This window comes from Musca domestica, unplaced genomic scaffold (genome assembly GCF_030504385.1).
Source record: "Musca domestica strain aabys unplaced genomic scaffold, Musca_domestica.polishedcontigs.V.1.1 11, whole genome shotgun sequence".
NCBI lineage: Eukaryota > Metazoa > Arthropoda > Insecta > Diptera > Muscidae > Musca > Musca domestica.
Window position 1 is genome coordinate 9,296,899 of NW_026712133.1, and position 12,799 is coordinate 9,309,697.

At 36.0% G+C, this 12,799-nt stretch overlaps 1 protein-coding gene across 1 annotated transcript; it reads right to left on the reverse strand.

The window, feature by feature from the left end:
* Positions 1–1,742: 1,742 nt before the first annotated feature.
* Positions 1,743–11,790, reverse strand: LOC101901206 (ralBP1-associated Eps domain-containing protein 2). The gene is made up of 9 exons (XM_059132115.1): positions 11,337–11,790; positions 10,835–11,272; positions 8,236–8,549; positions 7,778–8,174; positions 7,469–7,719; positions 7,424–7,427; positions 7,203–7,365; positions 6,683–7,140; positions 1,743–3,357 (listed from the first exon to the last, which is right to left on the reverse strand). Exons 1-9 carry the CDS (start codon positions 11,484–11,486, stop codon positions 2,686–2,688), a joined length of 2,847 nt encoding a protein of 948 aa, XP_058988098.1. The 5' UTR covers positions 11,487–11,790; the 3' UTR covers positions 1,743–2,685.
* Positions 11,791–12,799: the final 1,009 nt, after the last annotated feature.

Genomic DNA, 12,799 nt, shown 5'->3' on the forward strand with positions numbered 1-12,799 from the left:
TTGGCAGATTATAAACAGGCTAAAAGATAAAAATCCCAACTGACCACCAAATTGAGCAGCTTAACAAAAATGATCAGCTAAAAATTATGCACGAGCAGATACAGAACAACATACATCAGACATATGAAACCAGCGCCAAAAGAAATAACCAGCGAGCACGCCAGGTGAAAATTCTACCAGGAAAAGAAGTCTTTAGGAGAAATCATGTTCTGTCGGATTTCAAAAATAATATTAATGCAAAATTCTGCAACAAGTTTCTGAAATGTAGGATTGTCATGCCAATAGGTAATAATATGTACGAACTTGAAACTGTTCGAACTACTGGGCAAGCATCTACTTAATTTCCACACCAAAGACAGACAGGGAAATTCATGTTTCCATTTACTTGCCTTTTGTATTTAATTATTTTTAGAAATTATTGATATTGTCTATATTTTATGTTAGGCTAAGAAATGTACCTGATTACCCAGCTATAAAACTTCAGGGTGTGGGAGTTCCCAGCGTTGGGCTCGTAAAATAATGTCTACACGTTAACAATACCAAATGAAACAACGCCAATTAGACCAAATTCATTAGAAACATTTGATAACAAAATAAATCCGAGGACCAATCCTCGAGAAAAAAGAGAGATAAATGAAAAGAAATAGATGAATTAAATGCGGAAATGTCGAAATGTGAAAAAATTTAATACCTAATAGGGCTCAGCTTCTACCTCCAAGTTCAAAAATAAAGAGACCTGCATTACCTGTGTCCATATCGAGACTGGAGGTATGTAAGAACCACACGTTGGGCAAGTGAGCTACGCATTACTGGCAATTCGAGCCAAATACGAATTGAGTCGGCTACACCACTCAGACAGTATTTACTCTGTATTACTTTATAACGTCTGTGACCGCGTCAAAATGCCTGTTTTATGTACCTCGCAGATGTCCCGCCATGGGCGTACAATCATCTGCGTATCTGAAAATCTCAATGCCGTCAGTACCAAGCGATTGGAATTTGAGGATATGTGCAACATCTTCCATCGTAAATTATGATGGTATCTCATCGGCTCAGAGATCGTACGTTACGTAGAATTCTTCCTTGACCTGTCTCTCGCGGTTAAAATCAAATGAGATCATCCGTTTTTCAAGGGTTCAAGAGTGACATAGCCGTTGCTCATAATTAACTTGACCCGGTACTGATATTGTAATGCTTTACATGCTCTAGCTTCTTTTCCGCACATGCACGACGAATAACATATTTATTTTCAGAGTCAGTTCCCTCATTCTTATTAGGAAATAAGGTCTTACGATAGGTATGCGACCAGCAGATATATGTAGCGAGCCGCTGCAGCTTTGTTTGTCTCGGAAACATCTATTTGCTAGCTAATAAGATCAAATGGGTTGGGCAGTTCTCTGAAGTGACGATTGGTGTATTCTCTGAATTCTTGGCAACTGGCTTTTCCAGATTTATGGAAAATGCGACGTTCAGAATGAAGCCTGGTTGTTAATAGCGTCCTTGAAACTTTTATTTTCTTAAAATTTCGTTAATTAAAGAAATTTATAGGCAAGCAGCTGGGGCTAAATTTGGTTACTTTTATTTTGCTTTATTCGAAAATGTTGCGTTCTCATTTTACCTTTTTTTGTCGGCAACTTTCAAAAGGCGTATAGAGTAACACTACAAATCGTTTACTTAAAGTGGGAAAACGCAATTTTATTCAAATAGGACCGTTAATGTGAGAAGATTGACACAACATCGGGTTTGTTTTTAATTGCATACTTTATTTTTTATCATTAAAATAACATAAAAAAAATTAAAATACATTTACGATTTATGTAGTTAAAAAATCAAAAGTGTGGATATTTGAAAAAAAAATCTTCATTTCCGGAATGAATAGATCTATTCACCTAATACAGTGTGTCGACAGTTTTTTGTTTCGTGATTGTTAATAAGTAGTTTTAACATACTAAAAATATATATATATATATTAATAAGGAATCTGAATTGGTTGTTGTTATAGTAGAAAAATACAATGTAATTCTTCCGTTCACCTACTTCGTTTTACAGATTATAACAGATGAGATACCAGCGCAATGGGTTTTGTAAAAAGAAGATTATGATTGTATGTATATTCACTTCGCGCGTGTGTTTGTTATGGATCATAAATTGAGTTGATTTTAGAGATATCTTTAGGTTTTCGTTTTGCATGAGTTGTTAGTTGTTTATAATATTACAGTAATAAATAATTATGAATAAATAACAATTTATACATTTACATGTACGTAGGTAGAGTTCTTTTTGCTGCTTGCCTGTTTGCTTGTCGGCTTGTGATACTACGTATCGTATACAAGCATTATCCGATGGTAATTATGATGATGACCCAGCATGTCAACGTATATGTAGTATTTATATGTGTTTATTATTTTAACTTGCGTAGGCTTTGGAGCCTTGATGACAACGACTTTTGAAGTTATGTGTTTTCTTGATTATGTAGTGTGTATGTAAAAGGATGTATGTTTCTACATGGGTGTTTGCGTGTGTGTGTTGCATTTAATTTGTAGTCTATTATTGTAAACATACATATAAGTTTTTAAATAATTGTATTATTTTTTAAAATACGTTTTGTATCGGTTTTCATTAACAAACAACATCGAATCTAACAAATTATAACATCGTATCTTTGTTGATAACAATAGAAGCTGCCTAAACATTAGAATGGACGCCCGAGCTGCCTGAGCCACCGGTAACATTCGCAGTAACAGGTGCCGAGATTGAAGATCCTGTACGAACACATAGGCCCATTGGGGCTCCCAAGTTTGAGTTAGATGCTGTGGTTGTAGCAGCTGCAGATGGCGGGAATCCAATTACTCCATCATTACATATCAGTGAGGCTGAAGCTTCTAGCTGTAGTCTCATTTCTTCCTTGCGCGTTTGTACAGTAAGTAATTCGTCGCTGAGATCATTACAAAGTCGCAATAGAAGATTGTTCTGTTCGCGCAAGTGTCGCAACACATCAGTCATATTGTTGTTGCTTTCCTGTTTGAATGACACATGTCGTAGAGTTTCGCTGATTGCATTTACTCTCTTCTCATACAAATCCGAATTGGGAAGTGTTGTCAATGCTGTGGCACCACCCGACCCAAATGGCGGTGGAATCGGAGGGGGGACTTGTTGCGAATTTGGAGCAGCCACAGGTTTTGGAGACTGAGAATTGCGTGGCGTATTGGGTTTACGATAAACTTCGAAAGCCGAAACTCGTTGATTAGACTGAAGTGAAAGCCTTGTCGGGGGTAATGCTACCGCAGCAGATGGAAGACCACGACCAGTCGTTGACGACTGTGGTGGCAAGGAATACATTTGTTGTGGATCAGAATTCTGTAGTTAGGGAAAATAATTAATAATGGATATTTATTAAAGAATATGTTGTGTGTGTCGAGAAGGGCCTTAGATAATTCTAAAGTGTAGATTAATTCGCAAGTAATGTATGTTCCATAGAAATAATCGGAAAGTAATTAAGATTTGAATAACCGAAGAATTGGCGTAAGTAAATGTTGTACTTTTATAGTTTGAAATAAAAGCCAATGTTTGTTAATACTAAAGGTGTAAAGATTTATTGGATGATGAGCGTTCACAGCTACTAATTTAAAAAGAATGTAGAAGTTACAATGTAGTGAGTCAGACTCGAGTGACAGACAAAACAAGACTGAGCAAGCTAAAATGGCGGTAGCACGGCGTCCTATTATATGGGCGTTGCCGTATAGGATGTTGCAACATGAGATGCCATATTGTTAATGTGGGTTGCCCCAACATCTCCCTCCTTAAGATGAGAAGGTGATCTTGAAATAGGTTCGACTGGTTGTCTGCGACTTGTTATTCTTTGAGGTGTCCAGTTTGGTGAACCTGTTGGAGTTGCAAAATGTTCTTGATGGTTAGGCAAAGCGATTTCGAATTCTTCAAGTAGTACGTCCAATGGTAGTTTTTGTCGTTCTTGACTGCTTGACTCTACCGATTCTCTATGTCGAAGTTGATCAGTATGAGCTCGTACTAGAATTTTCCTGTCCCCAACGTCGATTAGAGTGTTGTAAATGACTTTCCCTTTACGCTCGACTATTTCGCCTGTTGTCCAGTAACTTTTGTTTCCTTTGAAGTTTCTGGCATAGACCAATTCTCCGTTGCTAAACTCTCTGTTTTGGTACCGTGTTTGGTATTGTACTGCTGTTCCATTTGTGATTGACGTTATACTCAGGCGATTGTTGCTTCCTTAGAACGTCGAAGACCGTTCTCATTTTTCTTCCGATGAAGGATTCTGCTGGAGACTTACCTTCTGGTGCATTGGGATTTGGTGTGATTATTCCTGCGTTTTCTAATCTGAGGAGTTCTGTTTCAATTTCCTTTCTTGCTGCGAAAGGAACTGGTCGTTTGGGAACGAATATTTCTTTTGTGTTTGGCAATAATTGTATGTTGACTTTTGTTTTGCACAGACCTGGGGTACTGTTATCAAAACTGATTGATAATTCGTTTTCAATTCTGCTATTTCATCAACGAAGTTTATTTGATGACACCATGAGGTTATTGGTTTCTGCCATAGATTGAATGCTTGAATCCAATCGATTCCCATGATATTGAGTTTTTCTATATCTGTTATATAACATTTTAATGTTTTCGATGTTTTGTCGATTGTGACGTCACATTGAAATTCTGCTAGGAGCTTGATTGAGTTTGCGTTTGCGTCGCTAGCGTTGTCAAAAGTTTCGTAGGCTTCAGGCTTACCTATAGCTTTCCATGTGTTGATAGATACAATTGATATGTCCGATGCAGTATCAATTTGAAGTTTTACAGGATTGTTGTTAATTAGGACAGTTGTGTATTTCCTTAAGTCGCGGAAGTTAATGTTGTGTGTTTTGAAAACTGCCTTAGTTTTGAATGATTTCCTTGAATTGCTGTATTTCTTGAATTCGTTCTGGTTGTTTTCAGACGATGATTTGAAATTCTTACCAGTCTTAGCGATGTTGCAAAAGTTATTTTTATGACCCACTTGATTGCATGTTGTGCATTTATGTTTCTGGAAAGGACAAAATTTGACGTAGTGAAGGTCTCCGCAATACCAACAGGGTGAATTGGGTGTTTTGTGCTTCTTAAAGTCTTTTGCGTGCTTGTTGAGTGAACAGACGATTTTTGATTGATGTTCAATGAGAATGTTGTCCGATTTGAGATCTAGAATTCGTTGTGTTTCGTCTACTAGTTGATCTAGGTTCATTGTAGTGTTTTCATCATCCAGTACCTTTAGTAAGCGAAGTCTTATGTCGTTGTCCTTTGCTGACTTGAGTCCTAAGACGAAAATGAGACATTTGAATTGGTCGATTTTCAGTTCTTTCATTTTGAATAGTTCGCATTGTAGGTTTACTCTGCTTGCGTATTCTCTGAAATCTTCGCTGTCGCCTTTTGCTAGCTGAAGGCATTTGTATCTTTGTGAGACTTGTGTTTCTGTTTTACCAAAGAGTTTCTTGAGTTTCTCTACTGTATCCTTTAGAGTCATGTCTTCAGGTTTTGCTGGTAATACGTAGTTGGCAAATCTTTCATGTACTTGGTTCGACATTTTTCTCCATAACAAGGCCACTTTGTCATGTTCTTCGAGTGAGCTTGCTTCTTTTTCGAAAACATGCACAAACCTGTTGTACCACGCTTGAAATATCAGACCGCTCTCTGGCTCGTATACGAATGCTGTCATTGACTGTGCTAGTGATTCCATTAGTGCTGCTTTGGATGAATTTGATGTTTGTGGTGAGTGTGGTGAATTTGGTGCTCCTTGTGCTTGAAGAAGATCAGCCATATGCTTTAGCAGTTGCGTTTGTTGCGACATTGCTTTTTGTTGCTCTGTTAACAATTGTAGAATTATGTCTTGAGACATTTTTGCGGATTGTTGTGTGTGCAATTATTGATCAATTTCCACTATCCTCGTCGCCACTTTTGTTGTGCTTTTATGGTTGAAATAAAAGCCAATGTTTGTTAATACTAAAGGTGTATAGATTTATTGGATGATGAGCGTTCACAGCTACTAATTTAAAAAGAATGAAGAAGTTACAATATAGTGAGTCAGACTCGAGTGACAGACAAAACAAGACTGAGCAAGCTAAAATGGCGGTAGCACGGCGTCCTATTATATGGGCGTTGCCGTATAGGATGTTGCAACATGAGATGCCATATTGTTAATGTGGGTTGCCCCAACAGTAAAATATGAAAAAAACCTTTGGAAAATTCGATGAATCTTTTCAAATGTACTAAACAAATTCTGATTGAATTTCGACTTCAATTTAGGGAACAATTGAGTTGAATCACTGAAATACTGCTGAATTAATCTACAACTATAGGTTAAAATATTGAATTAAAAATTATTAAGGTTTAGATCAATTAGTCAAAAATTTGAACAAATTATTTGTTTCGAAATAGTCAAATGGACTTTTAACGGAAATTTAGATTGTCTAAAAAGATGGTAAGTTAATATATTAATTTCGCAAGCGTCGAACTTACAACATTTGCTGTTAGATTGTCGTCTGGAAAATGTGCAAAATCTGCGAAACCTGTAGACGTTTGCAGGTCAAAACTAGCTTGTGCCATAATCTTCATTTTGTTTGAAAACAAAACCATGAAACAGAAAAAAGTTTACAATAAATGTTACATTACAATACTTTCAGTATTTTACCTCCGGCTGTGTTCCACTTGGTGTTCCTATTTTAAATTTATTCAGGTCCAAACTACTGCTGCGGCCATGTCGATGTGGACGAGGTGGCGGCAAAGGCGGAGGGTCTTTTTTACTGATTAACATCGACGTCGAAAGAATATTCACTCCACTTGAGGAACTAGTTTCGGCTGCATGTGAAGCCATGTTGGAAGCGGCAATAGCTACCGTTGCGGGTTCCCTCTGGGGAGGTGGAGGGATTGCGCCAATATTTTTTGGCGGAATTTTTTTAGCTTGCGGACGCTGTATGGCTCTTAAATCATTATTCTGCAGCGAATCACGATGTTGTGAAGTATTATTTGTTGCGAAAATTGATGATTTTGGACTTGATTCTCGCACGGCAAGAACGCTATCTGCCGATGGTTCGTGATTGAGTTTGTCAATTGTGGGAGCAACGGTAGCATTAGTTGTTACAACGCCACCTGCATTAAATCAAAATTAAATCAACATTTTTAACAGCGAAATATCATAGAAGATAACTAACCGACGGGAGTTACTCTTAATGGCACTGGATGCAATATTTGTGGATCTGAGACAACAGCCTGTGCTGTGCGCTGCATATCAAAATTTACAGGTTTTGGACCAGGACTAGATACGTTTGATGTAGGAGATTCATTAAATTTGGTCCACTGACTTGGCTGTGTGTCCTGCGGAAGAATGGTTTTTTAAAGTAAAACACAGATAATTTGTTTAAAGTGATTTGCAACACCTGGCAAATAAAATAAAATTTACATGATTCCTTTATCTTACCGTTGTCGTAATAAATTGAGAATGGTCTTCATTGCCCACCGTTGTTGACCACAACGAATTATCTTTACTTGTGCTATAGCTTGGTTTTGAACTTGTAACATTAAGTGGAGGAGAAGCAGTGGGTTGATCCACTTTTGGAGAATTTGAAATACTTCGATTTTTAACAGGTGGCGGCGGTGGTATGGTTGGTGGAGTAAGGGAATGAGGATTTTTGTGGCTGTAGTAGCAACTTGCCGTGAACTTGCACTAGCCTGTAAAGTAAAATATAGCAATAATAATAAGAACAATTGAGTTGTCCTAAAAACAAACCTGTGAAGATGCTGAAAGAGTGCTCAAGTTCATAACCGCGTTCTCATTCAGCATCCGTGCACTACTGGTCGAATTTCCAGTTAAACTCATTCCAGTGTTCATTCCTACAATGGTATTATCGGTATTGTCTTCCTCGTCTTCGTCCAAATGCAGAAGATCGGCCTCTGCGGGTTCTGGATTCAACATGTGATTGGCAAGTGTTGTACGCTTTAAAACAGTTGGATGCAAACATTGCGGTAATGTGGCCGGTAATGGTATGTTGTTTCTACGTAGAACAACTAGATGCATTGCGGCTGTAAACTCTGCCAAACTTAAAGCCCCGTCTCGGGTAACATCGCACAACTGCCATATATGACGCAATTCTTCAACGGGAATTCGAGATTTCTCGAAAAATACTCTGAAAAGTATAAAAGTAAATAAGAAAATACCAACAATCGACCAACTGTATGATGACTCACCGGGCCGCTTGCCCCGACAACAGACCATTGATATCATGATGTACTGCTTTAAATTGATTAAAATAGTATTCACGTTGTTCCGGTGTTATCTGATAAACTGCTTCCAAATCTGTTTCATTATCATCTTCATCGTCGTCATCACTGCTATGTCGGTCGGAAGATTCTTCTTCGGTACCCAAAAGCTGGCGATGTTCGTCGCCCAATAAACCTTGCCATAATGTTTCCTTGGCCCATGGCCTTTCAGTGTTTGTGGGTGTAGGAGTTGGACTGTCACTGTTGGTACTCCATGCCTCTGGAGAACCACCACGATGGTGCTAATAAATAAATAAAGAAAAAATTCAATATATGTGATATTTTTTGTCGCTTATCTGCATTGAAAAAATTTAAATTTCAAAGATTGAGCATTTGTGCGAAGTAAGTCGTACCATGGCTTTAAGTTTGAAATTAGATAAACTAACATATGAAAGTTACATTTCAATCTGAATCCGATTTTCACTAAATTTAACGGCCACTGTATGTGGCCTCTTGCTCTATATATAGTTGCTGTAGTTTGCACATTATGTCTTTCAGAAAACTTAAATATAAAATCGGATGAAAAACACATAAGTACGTAAGTTTAAGTTATATCTGAATCGATTTGGCTCAACTTGGCAGACTTTAGTCGGAACACAGTTGGCGCATTATTTTCCTCAAATTTGAGGGATGCACGTATCCGCGGCGAATAAATTTTAGCGACCGTCGTTATTTTTCTTTTTTAAATTTATTTATTGACTTATTATTTATTTTTATTTCTTCTTTTTTTGAGTAATTCACTTAACGACATAGGGTCTGTTCCAGAATTACAAGAATATAAAGATTTTTATCACGATAAACGAATTTTCCCTTCATGATATCGGAAAAAAATTTTCAAAATAGCTATTCTATAAGAGTATGTCGATTCAGTAACTTTTATTCTTATTTTTATTATTTTTTTTTTTTTTGTTTTAAGATTTTGGCCATGTTAGCTTATTTATATTGAATTGTATGAAATAAATGAAATGAAACAAAACAGACAAAGAAAATTTTTGAAAAATAAACAATGAGTGAATTGATTAAAAAGTTATTGAATATGATCCAAGTTTTCAGCAATATTGACTTTGAAATCGCTATAAACATATTACAAACATTGCGGTTGTTCAATTATCAACAACATTTTTCAATAGTGGAATTGCCTTGTGTTGTGTATAAGCTTTTGAAAGTTTATTGACAATTACATTTCTTACTGGATAGCACAAAATATATTTTACAAAAAGAAAATAAAAAATGATAAATGTCACCTATAACTTAATAATTTTAACCTGAATGGGCTTTAAAGGAAATTAAATTTTAAAATACACAATTTTTAAACTTATCCTACCATGTAATATTAATACAGTTCCTACTATTCCCTTTACTGCGTTTCGAAGTAGTTCTATAAGTTATTAGTAATTCTAATTTATCTCTTATTAACGATTGATATAAAGACAAAGTGAAATATGGCGTGGATTTTTTTTTTTTTTTTGTGGCAGAATAGCCCATAATACAATATATTTATATTTAAAGATTTAATTTATACCTGTTATTGTAACTACTAAATAAAATAACGGGTTTCGAAAAAAATGAATAGTTCGACAAAATCGGTTCCAGGAAACTTGGAGTCGATGTTGCTATGCCGTTCTGTCAACAAATGCAAGATACAAGTTAAAAAGAGAACAATACCATTTTTCGCAAGTATACTCGGCAAGTCTAATTTTCATTCCTGTATATAAAAATACAAAAAGAATTGCCAGTACCAGCATTTTTTTCATTTGCACTCCTCTTACCACTCTCTCCTACAAACAGAGGCAAGTCAACGAGCCTAAATGCGAACTTATTTTTATACAAAAATCACGACATAAAACGTCAAAAAATTTATTTTACAAATAAAAATAAAATCAGCTTATTGTCACTTAACACACCAAATAGTTACGTATCATTTTTAAATAACTATATAAACCAATGAACCAAATATATTCTCAAACTCAGCAATTAGAATTAAAGTTCCTTTTAGATATAGTAGATAAAATCAAATCTATTAAACAGAATTTTGCCAGACAATTATTTAATGAGTGAATCAGTTAGTAACCTTGATATATAGTAGACTTTAGAATGAGATTATTAGGCCTATTCTATAACTTTTAAGCAACTATTCAACAACAAGACAACATTGCAATTGTATAACAGTTTTTAAATGTGAAGTACACTTCTATCGTTATTTAAAATTACATTTGCAATTCGCAATTTTAATTCTTTAAACTATATTTAAAGTTCGAATTATTCCATTTGTAATTAAAATAATTTTATTTGTAATGCAAAAAAACTGAAATTTGTTTCAAATTTCAAATGGAATAATTCCAGTTACAAATGCATTTCTTGAATTGTAAATAGAATCATGAAGCGAATGATGGCAATCACTAGGCGGTTTCCCTCGGTTAGGACAGATGGGAAAGTAACGAACGTTCATTCAAAATATCGGAACACTTTTAATGGATTTAATTACTCTTTGTTTTTGATTTCACTAAGCACCTATAGTGTTTATTACCTTAGAATGCATATTTCCTGCAATGCCCTCTTCTCCGCCACAACTAGATTCACACTGTTCCACCTCAGAGTCGGTACTTTGCAAATCAGAGCTTGCAGCACAGATATCGCTTTTATGTTGATGGGTTGATGAAGAATTGCGTCGGGACCCTATTGGGTTGGCATCAGTCCACTCCGTTCGTCGTTGCAACGAGTTGCGTCGATCGGTGACTGGTGGTGGCGGAATTGCATGATGGTGTGGTTGGTGGTTGTTAACTTCCAACTTACTGCCAGTGTCGTTCCAACTAAACCGAGGTAATGGTAATTGAACAGAGGCAGCTATCAATTCCTGTCGTAATTGCAGTGATGCCTGATATGCGGCAATTAATTTCAGGCAAGAATAGAATTGGGCTCGTGAAACATGTATGGCAGTATCAGGAATACCGGCTAAAGATATAATCTAGAAATTTAAGTTGTATTTAGTGCTATTTTGTCTACTTTTACATGACGTTAAAAAATTGTACCTCAAGTATTTTTTCACTAGAAAGATTAGCAGAACGAAACAACTCGGATGCTTTTAGCATCGGTATTTTGCCAGTTTTTTCTTCATCACAGCACAAGAACAAATCACCATAATAGCGACTTTCAGTTTCCGTCAAAGATACTTCTTCCATTATGAGACTTGTATGTTACAGGTGGCAACCGACCAGGTTTAAAGGATGACTCTAAAAGACAAGTTTCACAATCACTACTTCTCTTGGTAATTTTTCATTTCTTTTTTTGCACCAACACTTGTGCGAAACGCACTTTCCGACTTGTCTGTTTTCCGCTTTCCTGTATAGCCCACTTTTGGCTAATACAAAAAATCATGTACAAGTTAGCTGGGTCAACTCAGTATTTTTTCCAGAGCGATAAAATAAAAAAAAATTAATTAGAACTACTCCTTTCATCCAGAGTCGGTATAATTCTAAGTCGACAGATTAACAAAACATCGCCGTGGCAGAAACATGGAACCCTTGGCCGGTCTCTTCTATACAACGTCGCAACAAGTTCTCTGCTAAGCATTATGAAATGATAGCCAGGCTATAGTCAGTTTAACCGTACCCGAATTCGTCGCTGAATTAATATCAATGAAATTCTCGAATTACAATTAAAATGTTTTGATTTACAAATGGAATGCTCGAATTAGAATTAAACGCTAATCGAAAGGATCTCCGACTCACAGTCGGGAAAACACTTATAGAAAAATACAAACTGGGAAAGGAACGCCGATTTTTAATGGGGAATATCTATTATAAACTAATTAAGAAAAATTAAATAAAAAAATAAAAATCTGTGTTTCGAAAAAACGAGACAAAATCTCCACCGGATTTCCATTCTACGAGTTTTGCAATTTTCTTCGATATCATAAAAGGAAAATCGAAGTAAAACCTTACCTTTTTATTTATCGTAGTAAAGACTTTTACATTCTTGCAGTTCTGGAACAGACCACCTGATTGATTTCTACTATGAAAAGAACATTGTGGGGCGCGTATTAAAGATTTTAAGCAGTTTTGCAATGGAATTGAAATATTAAACAATTTTATCATATTTTTGGAAGATAGTCCATTTCATTTATCACTCGCGCTTTTTTACTCGCTTACAAAAAATGAGGAATGATGTAAAATAAATGAAAACAACTTATTGAATTTCATTTTTTTGGCTATTGGTATTCTAAAGTTTGAGCAAACAGTTCTCTTTTTGTAGTATAGTCAATGTTCCTGGCAAACAGGATGTTTGAAATCACTATTATGTATCATGCATTGATATCAGGGACTTTAAGGAGGTACTCGAATTTCTTAAACTGTGTTGGTAACTCCGTCACCGTTACGTCGTTACACGTGCCTGTTCTTTTTTCAAGAGGTCGAGAGGAATTTAACACATACCCACAGTTAATTCATATCGGTTGCAATGTAGCAACACTTTGGATGGTTTATACATTTTTTTC

Coding starts and splice junctions, on each gene's coding strand:
- LOC101901206 (XM_059132115.1), bottom strand. CDS start 11,486: ATGGAAGAAGTATCTTTGACGGAAACTGAAAGTCGCTATTATGGTGAT. Junction 8,175..8,235: donor TTGTCGGGGCAAGCGGCCCG/GTGAGTCATCAT, acceptor TATACTTTTCAG/AGTATTTTTCGAGAAATCTC. Junction 7,141..7,202: donor ATTAAGAGTAACTCCCGTCG/GTTAGTTATCTT, acceptor GATTTAATGCAG/GTGGCGTTGTAACAACTAAT.